Raw genomic sequence first — 14,337 nt, forward strand, 5'->3', positions numbered from 1 at the left:
TTGAAAAAGCTCTTAAAGGTGCTTTTTTCATTGGGTGTATTTAAAAAGTGCTTATTTTTTTCTTTTCAAACATGAGATTTTTTTTCGTTATCATGTCGATTTTCGCCACATATTAAGCAAAAGCGTGCTTTTCACATTCAACATTTTAACAATTCATTTCGGCGTACCATCGGTCTATAGCGTATTAAAGCGACAATCATTTTACATGTTTGATGAAGAAAAGAGTTCTTTGTCAGAAGCTAATTATTTTATTATGATCATGTGAAGTCTTTGAAAATTATTTTGCATTTTGTTAATGTATATAGTGCTTAAAAAGTGCTTATTTTTTGTTGAAAGATTTGGATACGCACCCACCCTGTATAAGGTTAACAAAAAACAAGAATAAAAAAGAACATAATAAGAGAAAAATGTCAATGTCCCATTGGCAGATGTTAAGAGCTCCAGTATCACTTCACCTCGGAGCCCCCACTCGAAGCCGTGCATTGTTCCTGTCCATGATTTCGTTTCTACCACAAAGTGGGCAATTAGAACCCGCTAAAATGGCAATTTGGTGAAGTTGGTTCGTCAGGCAGTCATGGCCTACTGCGAGTCTTGCATGCTGAAAAGATCTTTCAGCTGTCTAGGATGTTACCGGAGTGCACCACGAGGAGTTAGATCATCAGTTTCCCCCCATACTGTAACGATCTTTATATTTTTCAAGATAGTGTTTGATTAAAAACCATGCCATTTAATAGGTAGGGGTGATTGTGAGTCCAACTCAAAAATCCTGAAAATTTCTTAAGTAAATCATTAATGACGCATTTCAAAAAATTAATATCTTCATAAATTTAAATCATTGATATTTTCAAAACATGAAATTCTAAATAAATTATATGCAGCATAATTTAAATGAATAATTCTTTATATGTTTACTTTTATCTCTAATCACTTTTATTATTTTACCAGAAAAAATATTAACGAATGAAAATGTCAAGTATAAATTCTAGTTCTAATATTTTTAATAAAATATACAAGAATTTTTATACATAAATGGGATGATGATTTCTTGAAATTTCTGGACCTTTGATTTCCAGAACACGGTTTGCGAAAAATCCGGATTTTTTCCGGAGCACAATTGTCTCTGAATAGGTAAAAACCTTTGTTATTACAATTCTGGTATTTTATATAATTTTTAAAAATAATTTGGATGGCTTCTGAAATTGTTAATATCTATTTAAAAGCTGTTTCTCAGATACTTTGAAATTTTTTATCATGTAATTCAATTTCTATAAATGTGTTGTTTTTTAAGGTCTCCACTATATAAGACAAGTGAAAGAAGGGGCACTTTGTCAACTACAGGTCACTCTACAAATTATGTTCTACATTTTCTCCTCCCTACAGACAAACCACCAGAACATTGGATAAAAAGAGGAACTGCACTACTCTGCCAACTGGACAACTGAAACCCCTCCTTTTTTTTAAACCATCCGTGTGTAAATTAGTATTTATTCATGTAAAAGAAAATAAATGTGATGTGAGTATATAATAAGACTTATTTGCATTGAGTATTGATTTTCTACTAAATTATAGTAAATTTTCCTATTATCAAAAGTATTTTATTGTCTGGTTCTAGTGCAAAACTTTGTCACAATATCCTCAAGGTACCCCTATGGCAGAACTTATTCGAGCTTCCTGCGGTAATCCTCTCTAGTACTAATACCTTACTGAAAGAAATTTTTAATAGTAGCAAATATGTATGACTAAGTGGTTAAATGTGAAGTCATTCTAACCAGTTCACAAAAAAACTTCACTGCAAAGGAAATATATGAATAATCAAAAGAAAAACATTTTGGCAAAAGTAAATTATTTTGTAGAGAATTTTATTTTTTTAAATAAACATTTTATTTTTATACAAATAAATAATACATAGAATCTTGTATACAAAGATCCAAAAATCTTCTATTTCTTCAGGGTTTTTCGTATCAAGGCCATTCTCTGAAAAAAATTGCAATGGCATTTGTAAAAGATTTTTGAGAAAAATATATTTTCAGTTGAATAAAAAATACCAAATAAGTAGATTATTTAAAAATTATTACACCAAAATCTAGACATTATTTTAACTTATATAAGTTTTAGTTAATGCATATTCCATTGCTTTGATTTCATAAAAAATTGGAATTAGTTTTATTTTTGTGCAATCTGAATCTTGTGATGAAATATTAATAATTCTCTACATTTTAGTTTAAAAAAACACTTTAATTACTCTTACATTTAAATTTTTTGCATTTAAGTTCTTCAGTTGAAACTGTACAGTCATTGTAGCAAGAGAGTGGAAAACCATAGAACTAATAAAAAATATATAACATGCTAATAACAATTTTTAAGTCCTTTTCTGGATAATTGTTAATTTAATCAAAAAAAAAACTCTGAGGAAAAAACCCACAAATAATTTTAACGATTAGAATATTTTGCCGTCGCTGAACATATGACCCAATTAGGGTTTAGGACTACCAATGTTCTAATTTGGAACTGAATCCAGAAGACAAAGTAACTCCTGTATCAAGTATTGGGAGAAATTTGCGTTGGTGGAGGACGTTTTGATGGAACTAACCTGCATTTGCATTGAGAGGAAAACCACAAAAACTTCTCACAGTTAGCATGATGACTAGGAGACACAAACCCATGATCCATCTACCACTGAGGATATTTTACCTCAGCACTGTGGTCGGTGCAAGCCGGGTGCAGAATTTGTATCGATCAGCCACCGTTGGGATTCGAAGCCCGGTTCACCTCATTGGGAGGCGAGCACTCTCTCCCCTAAGCCTCCATGACTCTTTCAAATCATTTGCAATACATCCTCCAAGACAAAAGTTATTTTATTTTTAAAATAATCACTATTTAAATAAATTATTACCTGTTTGTGAGCTTCAGTGCTAAAAGACTTCTTGTAGGGTCTCAACTCTTCCGAGCCAAATCCCGGAATGCACATATTCCAATTTTTCTCTAAAAATAAAATAGTTTAAAATTCATATTAAAGCACTCACAGCAACAGCAAGAAACAATTCTTCTATCTTTTTATTGTGTGGAAACTACTACTACAACAGAGCACCAATTATCCATATCAGTTTGGATCAGAATTGTAAGAAACATGGGTTTTTTTTTAAGAAAAAAAATCCACTGGGTTTAATTTTTTCAAAGTTAATTGAGTTTATATTATTCTTTTATACTTTGTAACTTTGTAGTCTTAGAGTAAGTCTTCCTGCATTAATAAATATTAAAAATAATATTAACAACTAAGTCATTAATAACCATAATTATTAATAAATTTTATTATCAATGTCATTTATATTGCTAAATTAGCAATACTACTTTTAATGACAGCAACAGGGTACAATTAAGTTTGTAGAATTTACTTATTCTGTTTTAGAGTTATAAAAAACTACTAGATGTTTAAGTGAATAAATAAATTATTTATATTAAACATGAGAAATGCAATTGTGCATTCCATTACTTATCAAACAACGTTATTGTGTCCTATGCTATCTACATACAGTGAAAGAGAGCTTCTAGAATAAGCTCTAGAATTTTAGGTTTGCCACTCAAATCTGGAAAAAAAATTCCTTGTGTTATCCCTCTATATGTCATCAGGGGTCAGTCTAGGTTTTTTTGAGAGGTACCTATTTTGTGAAAATTTTGACATAACTTGTGAAAATTAAAAATTATATTAAAAAATCAACACAAAAATATGGATTTATTGTTTTTTATGGGATACAAAAATAAAATTTTAAGAAAAAGTATTTATGTGAAACTACCGTTTTTCCTAAAGTAATGAATTTGAGAAGATACCGCTAAATGGTAGTAAATTTGGCCTGGACCGACCCCTGATTATACACAATATATTGAGAGGAAACACAACAATTACTGTGCTTTTGTGTCAGCTATATAGGGCTAACTATGTTTATTCGTTTTAATTGCTGGAAAAAAAAGTAACAGCTGAACATATTTAAATATCCCATAGATTACGCTTTGAGTGGTCATAATTTTTAAATGACGAAAATAAGAAGAAAAAAACTTGTTCAAGAATCCTTGTTCGAATACAGAGTTGCTACTCTACAGGGAGATCAGAGAAAACCTGGAAATAAAGGGAATTTAAAAGTCAGCTAAAATAACAGGAAAAATGCAGGGAATTTTGTTTTGTATTTTCATATTTGTTTCCTGTTGCTCTGTATTTTCCCAGTTTGTAAAGAAAAAAATAATCAAAATTCCCTGCTTTTTTCCTGTTATTTTAGGTGATTTTTAAATTTCCTGTATTTTCCAGGTTTTTTTGATCTCCCTGTGGAGTGGCAACCCTCTATATGAACAAGGATTCTAGAACAAGCATTACGCCAAAACTACTGTAATACACGAGGAAACTGTATATAATGTACTTAATATGAGGTTGTAGTGTATATGAAAATCAAATAATGTACATTTTTAATCTGTGCATCCCATTGTCCACGTGGCAGAATTGTGGTGACATTGTTGCAGAACGTTACCGAGTTTTTGCAGCAAGATTTTTCCTTTGGAAAGTAAAAAAAAAATTTGCTTTTCTTTTTGTAGAAATTTTTGTTCTATATTTTTTATGTAGTTATTACTATTGATTTCCTCAGAGCTTTTAAAATCCGATACTTTTATATCCTCTCTATTCTTTGCTTTTAATACAATATTATTGATTACAACTGAATCTTGAAATAAAAACACGCATTTAGTTACCCCATTTTGAAGAATCCGATTCATGTGATTTCGCTTTCAATGTTTTTTTTGATAGTTACTGCTATAGATTTCGCGATTTTTTTAAAAAAAATTTTTGATGTCATGATGATTTACAAAATACAAGAATATTGCCCATAATATTAGAATAAAAAAAAATTGTACATATTCAATTAAAAAAATTATTTTATTTGATCTAAACAGTTTTTTCTTTCTTTGAAAGTTAATGCTTCTGTTACTTTAAATTAGTAGCATGCATATTTGTCATTTAAAAAATATCTTACACAGGATGCATTGTCAAATTTTTTAAATAAAAAATAAGTACCTTTTAAGTACTTAAAAAATATTTTTAAGCACTTTAAAAAAATATTATAATTAGGATATGTACACTAATAATTTTTTTTCTTTTCTGTAAACAAAAAGCAAAATAATTTTCTAAGTTGATAAAAATAATCATGATAAAATAATTAGTTTCTTACAAAGAATTAACAAAAAGCAAAATAATTTTCTAAGTTGATAAAAATAATCATGATAAAATAACTAGTTTCTGACAAAGAATTCTTTGTCGTGATTATATTAGTCACCATAAAATGAAATTATGCACAATTTTAAATACATTCCATATGGAGTGAATCATTCAATTTTTTAAATTAATAATTCACACAATTATGTGTAAAAGGAATTATTCAAAATTATAAATAATTAATTTAACTATTATTTAAAAAGATGCAAAATGCGCAGAGTTGCTCATGCACAAATCCTTCCAACCAAATTCAGATCAGTATTCGAACCTGCAAGTACAGTAGAGAACCAATTATCCGGGATGCTCGGGACCATCGCTATCCTGTATGTCTGAATTTCCCGGTTTTCTGGATCAACCAAAAAGTGTCATTAATCGATGTTTTATCTAACCCAAATTACAAGGTAAAAAGTGTAACACATTTTATAGTAAGAGAAAAAAGAAAAGTACTCCTTAATTTTAAAAAAAAAAAATGGTAGAAAAATAACATCTAGAAGAATAAAAAAAAATTGCAAGTTCATACAAGAAAAACAAGTTTAAAAAATACAAAATTCTCATATTTATTTTTTAAAAATAATTACAATTCCTAAATTAAGTAATATTAACAAAGCCAATGATTAAATAACGCAATATATTTCATACCTAATCATACATGGGGGGAAACGATAAAATAAAAGGAAAACTTATTAATCTAAATAAAAACAACGAAAATTATCGAACTGAAATGATAATTAAAAGAGGCACTAACATAAATATTAAATCTCGGAACAAGGCGAGATCAATAAGATCAACGAAATTTTTAAAAAAAGGAGAAAAAAAAACTAATGATAAAATTTAAGAATAAAAAGAATTAATTTATTTAGTACGAAATTTATCGTGAAAAGGAAAAAAAAAATTCAAAATGTAGTGGATTCGGAAAAACAAAACTGCAATCTACTTCATAAAATAATCGTATGTTTAAACTAATAAACAATTCTCCTTTTATTTTTTATAAAAACACGATTTTTAACGAAAGCAGATGTGATCCCACATCAAGAAAAACTTGCAAATGATACTGCACTTCCAAAGAATCAGAATTTATTCAAAAGAAAAATATTTTATTTTTATTAATCGATGTCAAATAGATAAGTATATGTTTCTCTTTCATCTTCTGTTCACTGATATGCCTGTGCAATGCATTTTCCCCACCCCCTCGTAAATCAAAGAGAAAACAAAATCAGCATGCCACTCCTTTGAGTTTGATTGACGGCCTAAAGGGGAAAATAAAACATTCATCCCTTCCCTGCCTCCTCTCTATCTGAAGATCTTCAAGGTCATGAAAGAAACGACGTTTCTCTGGGTAAACGGGGGTAAAAATTCTCCCTTTCCTCACATTTTCCTGTACTAAACTTCGAGATTGAGTCCAATTTTTGCTTCTTTTCATAATCTTTCTAGTTTAAAATGGCGGCCCCTTCCTCACATTTTCCTGTACTAAACTTCGAGATTGAGTCCAATTTTTGCTTCTTTTCATAATCTTTCTAGTTTAAAATGGCGGCAAAAGCGAGCAAAATTTTTTCCGGTTTTCTGGATACCGGATAAATGGTTCTCTATTGTATTTCATAAAAAGATTGGTGAACCAATGGTATGTCGAAATATATTGTAGTTGGATGAATTATGAAAACATAGAATAAAACAACGTGAAAACCACGCTTTTGGTGTAATTCCAGGCACAAATTTATACGGGAAAGAAAAAAATCTCATTTTCGAAAAAGGGAAAATTAAGTACTTTTTAAAAACACCCAATGAAAAAAGCACCTTTAAGGGCTTTTAAAAATCGAAAATAAGCACCTTTAAAAAACACTACACGCCCTGTTACAGATATTAGTATTATAGAGGTACTATGTCGCAGAAAGCCCGAAAAAATTCTGCCACAGGGCCCATTGTTAAGAGACAATGTACAAAATTCAACTTAAAAATAAATTACCTAAGCTTAACTGCACATCTTTCACCTCCAGAACAGAAGACTTTCGATGTTTTGCTAAGAAACAAGATGTACTGACCACATCATCAATAAACCCTTCAGCTATTTGCAGAAGCAGCTAACAAAAATTTAAAAGAAAAATTTATCTTTATTCATTAGTGTATAAATAAAATTTAACAGTTTGGTGTATAAAACTTTGTGGTGTATAAAACCTTTCCTCAAAAAGTTACTCAATTGTCACATTATCCACTGATTTTTATAGTAAAACTATGAACTCTTTTAAGTAATATGCAGAAAAAAAATCTATTTTATTAACTTAAATAAATACAGGGGTCTGTCTAGGTTTTTTTTAAGAAGTACCTATTTTGTAAAAAATTACACATAATTTGTGAAAATTATTAAAATTTCAACACAAAAATATGTTAAAATAAGAAAATATTTTCAAACATTGCCACTACAACTAAAAATTACTTATGACTGGTAAATTTTTATATATATTTTCCCCATATGTTCAAAAACAACTTAGTTATTGATTGGGCTTAAAATTTTATCCAAATTTAAAAATCATTGTCCATCATTAAATTTCAACTTGGATTTAATAAAAACATACATTAGATAACTCAAAGATAACTCAAAGTTATCTCAAAGATAACTCAAGATAAGTTAAGATAAGTTATCTCAAAGTTAACTCAAAGATAACTCAAAGTGAAGATAACTCAAAGTTATCTTCACTATGAGAAAATTTTTGACTGGGTCATACAAAAAAAAGTTTCACAGAGAAAAAAAAAATTTTAATTAAAAAAATTAAAGACTATTAGAATAACGTTTAAAATAATAGTTCGAATTTCGATTTCCTGTAAATCTTACAGAGGGACAGCCTTGTTATTTCATTTTATAAAAAAAGCTTGCTTTAATATGGCCTGGTAAGTGACGGGTTACGCTAACCACATCACACTAACTGACCAAACAGGTGATACCTATTTGTAGAAGAGCTCCTTTTTTCCCCATAGATTGCAACGAGTATGGGGTTTGAATGGTCCTAGCGCTTTTTCAATTGAGGAATGGAGTATTTGACGCTTCTTTTCTCCCATGGTGTTTTGAGATCCAGGGATAAATAATTCAGTCCTAACCCTTTCCTTCTTGCTCCCGTGAAAATGACGGAGTGTTCAGAAGTAACACGCCAATAAGAATAAAACTAATAAATTTCTTTTGCCCGGAAAAAATTTTATCTCTCATTTTACACACCAGATGGCAGTACCAGGATATTTTTAAGGTAATTGTAGATAGTTAGTTTATTTTAAACTAGATGTCAGCATTAATTAAATAAGTGTATTTGGCAAAATAGGTACTTTTATGACCGTTTTCTTGAAAATTAACCAATCGTTAAGGGGTTAACACCATTCTAAGCATAAATCATCAAATTTCGATTAATATAAAATAATCTACCTCTTCAACGTCCTCATCCGGTTGTACATTAGGGTCAACTTCCCTTACTAAATCTTGGAGGCGCTGTTTAGTGAGAACCTAAAAAAACAAATCTAATTACAAAAATTAAATAAAACAATAAGGGGTGATTAAAACAGAGATCTTAAATTAGTTTCTACAAAAAATGTAAGCACAGTAAAAAGACCCATATCTATCTCTCTTTTTAAATTTTTTTTTTTTTTTTTTTTTGCTATTAAAATAAACAAATTTCATTTTTTTTATATACCCTTGGATCTGTTAAAAAAGTAATAACTAAATTTTTTTCTTCATTTATTCAGCTAAACATTAATTCTGTTTCGATCATTCTTAAAGAGTTGTTGAAAATATAAGAACATATAGAAGAACTATCTACCTTGAAAGAATAAACTATGAATATTAATAAAACTGAACATTAATTGTGTTCGATAAAAGAACACAAGTGCCATTGATGAGGTTAGACGGTATCAGATTTTAAGAACTTTGTTTGAGTTTTAAAAAAAGTTTGATTTTTCCACATTATGCAAGTAATATATTCAGTTTAAACAAGGTAATCAGTTTAATGCTGTAGTACAATATAGGATGTACTTGGGCAGTGCTATCAGGGGGCTACATGTTGATACTTATAGCTGTGTTATTTGAGTTACACTGAAGAATAATAAAAAAAGAAGGAAAAAAATTATTAAAAAGCCGAAAAACAAAAAAATTACAAGATATAATCTCTTCATCAGAGATTATACCTTTTTGCGTGAGTTGATGAAGAGATTATACATTTTCTTTTTTTTTCTTTTTCTTCTTCTCTTTTTATTATTCTTCAATTTCTCCATGTTTTCAACTTATTTTATGAGTTCTATATACTTGCAGCTTATGAACAGCAAATAAAACTAATTAATGTTCTTAATTTTCTTCTTTCTTTTTATCCTTTTTGCTTACATATATAGTTTAAACAAAATAATCAGTTTATGTTGTACTATAATATATACCTGATGTACTTGAGCAGAGCTATCAGGAGGCAACATGTTGACATTTATAGCTGTGCTATTTGAGTTTTGAGTGGTAATGGGAGTGCTTACTGTACTTTGTGTAGTTATGTTCCCTGTAGCTAGACTACTGGCCTGGAAAAATAATTTATGAACCATTTTTACAAAATTTATATACAAAGAAATATGGGTACTATTCTGTTTCTGAAGGTATTGGCAACAGTGACGCTTACTTAATTATGATAATAGGTGGTGTTGGAAATAGGTAACTGTGTCAATGGGTACTTAATTTACTAACATAAGAATAGGTTTTTTAATAGTCTCCAGAAACCAAACAATAATGAAATATAACTTCAATTTACCAGTTAACTTCAATAAACTTTTAACAAAATACATTGTCAGAAGAAAGAGACTTTCCTCTTAAATTAGTGACATGTAAGCATTGAACTATTTGCAATTTTGCAAATTGTTGAATATTATTACCAAAATATGTTTTCAATTTGTCAAAATCCCAATAAACTTTTGATCCAGTATATACTCAAAAGAAGGAGATAATCTTCTCAAATTGGTTACATGCAAGCACTGAGCTATATGTAGTTTGGCAAATATTGATAAACATGCTATAACAGAGTGTTAAATATATTAAATTCAAACTTTAATTATAAAAATGTAGTAACCACAGTTTTCACAGAATGATAAATATATTAATAAAAATTTATTGCTACACTGTACCTTTAGGTTGCTTCAAACATTTACTTTTAAAATAAAATAGGTCAGTTGGGGTGTAATGTTTTAACAAAATAATTTAATGTAAAAAATTTTCAAATAACAATCAAAAAAATTTTTTTGGATTAAAATCTCTAAGCATTGAAAACATATGTATATAATCTTCAGCACTGTTAACCTGATCTACTTTAATTTTTGATTAACTGTCATCAACTTGAACTATTAAAATCTATCTAAGTCTAATGTTGACACTTATTTTATGAACAAAAATCATAATTTTTCAGCTTGATATTTTAATTTTACTTTTTTCATAATATACAAATGTTACTAACATGCTATTGATGGAATTTTTTTATTTTAGTAAATGCTTTTTTATAATTAAATATTGTGTAATAAAAATGTATTTTAGGGCTTTGTGGCAGAATCACGGCGGCACTGTCGCAGTACGTTACAGAGTTCTTGCAGAAAGAATTTTACTTTATGAAGAAAATATACATTTACATAATATATTTTCCAATAAAGAAAATATAGCCCATGATATTAGAATAAAAAAATATTACATATTAATTTTAAAAAAATTATATACTATTTTATTTTATCCAAATAGGGTTTTCTTTGCAAGCACAATGTTTCTGCTCCTTTAAATTACCAACATGTATATTTGTTATTATTAATAGTAGCTTGCAGAAAGATATTAGTGCTAGAGAAGTTAGTAGCAGAAAGTTCAAAACAAAATTCTGTCACAGAATTTAAAGATTAAATATTAGAAATATGTTTCATTGAATATTTAAGACACTATGAAACCATTTCTCTAATAACTCCTTTTTATGTTCAAAACTTTTTGGATACTATTGCTGTAATTATTTTTCTAAGGGCAATTTCCAGTGCACAGCAACTATACTTAGTAGCTCAGCGGAAACGCAGCAATCATATGGAATAAAATAAAACATGAACAACACTTTTTCTTTAGCATTCATAGTAACATTTGGTTTGTGAAAATGTTATACAAATAGACTATATTTAATACAATTTTCATGAACCACATTTTCCTTCAAAATAACTTTGCATAGTAATTGCTTAAAAGTTACTTAAGTTTTAAGTACATAATGAAACGTATAAAAAAATTATAACAAGCGAAAAAGAAATAATTAATGAAAATAAAAATAAAATGTCTATTAAAAATATATTATTTCATTGTTAAAAAAGAAAGATGCAATAGAAAAAACAGAGTGCGTAGCCAAATCTTTCAAAAAAAAAGAAGAAGAAGAAGTACTTTTTAAGCACTACATACATTAACAAAATGCATTATAATTTTTAAAGACTTTACATGATCATGATAAAATAACTAGTTTCTGACAAAGAACTATTTTTCTGGATTACATTAGCCTCCATAAAAAGATATTAGAGATTTTTGGTTCGATTTCAGAGGGAATGAAGTCTGAAATTGAGAATATCTTGCAAAATGCAGCAGAGTTGCGTATGAGAGTGCAATAATCTCACCGAACCCAGCTCAGTAGATGCACATACGGACTCGCAAGCATTTCATCAAACATGCAAAATGATTGGCGCTTTCATATGCTATGGACCGATGGTACGCCGAAATGAATTGTGAAAATTTTGAATAGAACAATGTGAAAACCACGCTTTTGCATAATATGTGGCGAAAATCAACATAGTAAAGAAGAAAAATTCTTATTTTAGAAAAGGGGAAATTAAGCACTTTTTAAAAATGAAAATAATCACCTTTAAGCACTTTTTAAAAACGCTATGCGCCCTGCAAAATAAACATTTCGATTAAATGTTGGGGGAAAAAAAAGCTTACCCCTGTTATGATGTTCTGCGAAACAGTACTTGCTGCAACAGAGGGTATAGGCGCAGAGTTTACAGTGACACAAGACATGCTGCTTAATCTAAAAATAAATTTGTCTACATTTATTACTCTAAAACAGAAACATTGAATTTAACAAGGTACAGTATATAGAAAACAATTCATCTTTTTGTTAACAAGCAAATTCAATATTTTTCCAAATTGTGGTGTTCAAGTGTTTTTAAGCAGCAATTCTAAGGCATTTTCAGAATTGCCACTTAAATCTGAAAAGAAAATTCCCTGCATTTTCCCTGTACAGTATGCGTAGCAAAATCTTTAAAAAAAAAAAATAAGTACTTTTTAAGCACTATAGACATTAACAAAATGAAAAATAATTTTCAAAGACTTTACATGATCATGATAAAATAACTAGTTTCTGAAAAAGAACTCTTCTTCTGGATTCTATTATTAAATGATCGAGAGATTTTTTCGGTTCGATATCAGTGGGTGGAAAGTGAAGCCTGAAATTGAGAATATCTTGCAAAATGCAGCAGAGTTGCACATGAGAGTGCAATAATCCCACTGAACCTAGCCCAGTATATATGCAAATACAGACTCGCAAGTATTTCATCAAACATGTAAAATGATTGGAGCTTTCATACGCTATGGGACCGACGGTACACCGAAANTTTACATGATCATGATAAAATAACTAGTTTCTGAGAAAGAACTCTTCTTCTGGATTCTATTATTCTTCTGGGTCGAGAGATTTTTTCGGTTCGATATCAGTGGGTGGAAAGTGAAGCCTGAAACTGAGAATATCTTGCAAAATGCAGCAGAGTTGCACATGAGAGTGCAATAATCCCACCGAACCTAGCCCAGTATATATGCACATAAAGACTCGCAAGTATTTCATCAAACATGTAAAATGATTGGCGCTTTCATACTCTCTGGACCGACGGTTCACCGAAATAGATTGTGGTTGAATGAATTGTGTAAACGTTAAATAGAACAATGTGAAAAGCATGCTTTTGCATAATACGTGGCATAAATCGACAAGGTAAAGAAAAAAATTTAATTTTCGAAAAGGGAAAGAAAGGGAAAAGGGAAAATAAAGCACTTTTTAAAAACACCCAATAAAAAAAGCACCTTTAAGGGCTTTTAAATAACGAAAATCTAAAATAAGCACTTCTATGCACCATGTACAAGTCTTAGAAATAATTAATAGCTTTTTAACGTAAAAAAGATAGGTACAACATTAAACTTATTTATTAATTTCTTAAAGTAAAATGTTTACCACAATTTCAATATATGTCTTGAAAACAATATCAACTAAATATCTCAATTTAAAAGGTGAATATAGATGTTTTTTAATAAGCCACCACTTGCAATTTACTAAAGAACCATTTTTTTTCTTCTAGAAAAAAAAATACTACTGCGGGGAAATGTATAGTCGTAGTTACGCACATAAGATATGTTAACTCGATTCTATGATGGAGTACCATAGTGTGGCGTACCTACCACTACAATTATTTAACATCAATTCACAAGTATATAAGACAATGCCAACCTTCATCTATCAAAAGGTACCTCAAGATTGACTAGTCTTATGTGCCAGCGAATTGATGTTTAATAATTGTTAATTCTATAAACTAAATCTAAAATATACTTGTTGGAGGATATTTCCGTCCAAATGGATATTGCGAGACAAATTTAATAAATTTGTAAATTTTCATAAAAAATAAATAAAACGCAGGTCGGAAATCATCCCAAGTGTTATAAGTTTAAAGGGGTAGAACCATTTTTTTTTAACAAGTATAAAATTAGTTTAAAATTCGGAAGCAAAAATGATCTTTAAAATTATTTATACAAATTGCACTAACTTAAACTGCTGTTTTAGAAACTATAACTTTGTATTTATTAATTAAATGATTTCATGAAAATTAATCGAATACAAATTAAAACTGTTTTAATATAGAAAAATAAAATAATAGCTAACTTACTTACTAAACAATCAACAAACATACGATGACGAAAAATGAAGATGTGTGAGACAGATCAAGAACAAATGTCGAAACACTCTATTTACGCTTTCATCTCACTCATAATATGCTATTAAAATCAACATCTTTTTTTTATATTTGAGATAGAAGTC

General features: G+C 29.0%; 2 protein-coding genes across 3 annotated transcripts in view; one reads left to right on the forward strand and one right to left on the reverse strand.

Moving 5' to 3' along the window:
* LOC107454707 (dynein axonemal heavy chain 7) overlaps positions 1 to 1,522 on the forward strand; it is a 127,184-nt gene extending 125,662 nt beyond the window's left edge. The window contains exon 61 of the mRNA XM_071187076.1: positions 1,289 to 1,522. Within this exon, the coding sequence (XP_071043177.1) occupies positions 1,289 to 1,442 (154 nt within the window). The 3' untranslated portion in view covers positions 1,443 to 1,522. The remainder of the gene's footprint in view (positions 1 to 1,288) is intronic.
* A 320-nt stretch (positions 1,523 to 1,842) lies between these two features.
* On the reverse strand, positions 1,843 to 14,326 carry LOC107454726 (TATA-box binding protein associated factor 12). Of its 2 annotated transcripts, none has more exons than XM_016072005.3 (7): positions 14,186 to 14,326; positions 12,198 to 12,285; positions 9,653 to 9,784; positions 8,655 to 8,732; positions 7,212 to 7,326; positions 2,894 to 2,982; positions 1,843 to 1,974 (listed from the first exon to the last, which is right to left on the reverse strand). In XM_016072005.3, exons 2-7 carry the CDS (start codon positions 12,273 to 12,275, stop codon positions 1,939 to 1,941), a joined length of 528 nt encoding a protein of 175 aa, XP_015927491.1. In that variant the 5' UTR covers positions 12,276 to 12,285; positions 14,186 to 14,326; the 3' UTR covers positions 1,843 to 1,938. The 2 variants fall into 2 exon arrangements, with proteins under 2 accessions (XP_015927491.1, XP_042905571.1); XM_043049637.2 differs by having other exon boundaries at positions 14,190 to 14,318.
* Positions 14,327 to 14,337: the final 11 nt, after the last annotated feature.

This window comes from Parasteatoda tepidariorum, chromosome 10, assembly GCF_043381705.1.
Source record: "Parasteatoda tepidariorum isolate YZ-2023 chromosome 10, CAS_Ptep_4.0, whole genome shotgun sequence".
In the NCBI taxonomy this organism is placed as follows: domain Eukaryota; kingdom Metazoa; phylum Arthropoda; class Arachnida; order Araneae; family Theridiidae; genus Parasteatoda; species Parasteatoda tepidariorum.

Excerpts from the sequence above, each read along its gene's own strand:
- LOC107454726 (XM_016072005.3), bottom strand. The coding sequence starts at position 12,275 with ATGTCTTGTGTCACTGTAAACTCTGCGCCTATACCCTCTGTTGCAGCA. Across the intron at positions 7,327-8,654 it reads CGGATGAGGACGTTGAAGAG|CTGCTTCTGCAAATAGCTGA; the intron begins GTAGATTATTTT and ends AATTTTTGTTAG. Across the intron at positions 2,983-7,211 it reads AGATGTGCAGTTAAGCTTAG|AGAAAAATTGGAATATGTGC; the intron begins GTAATTTATTTT and ends TTTTATTTTTAG.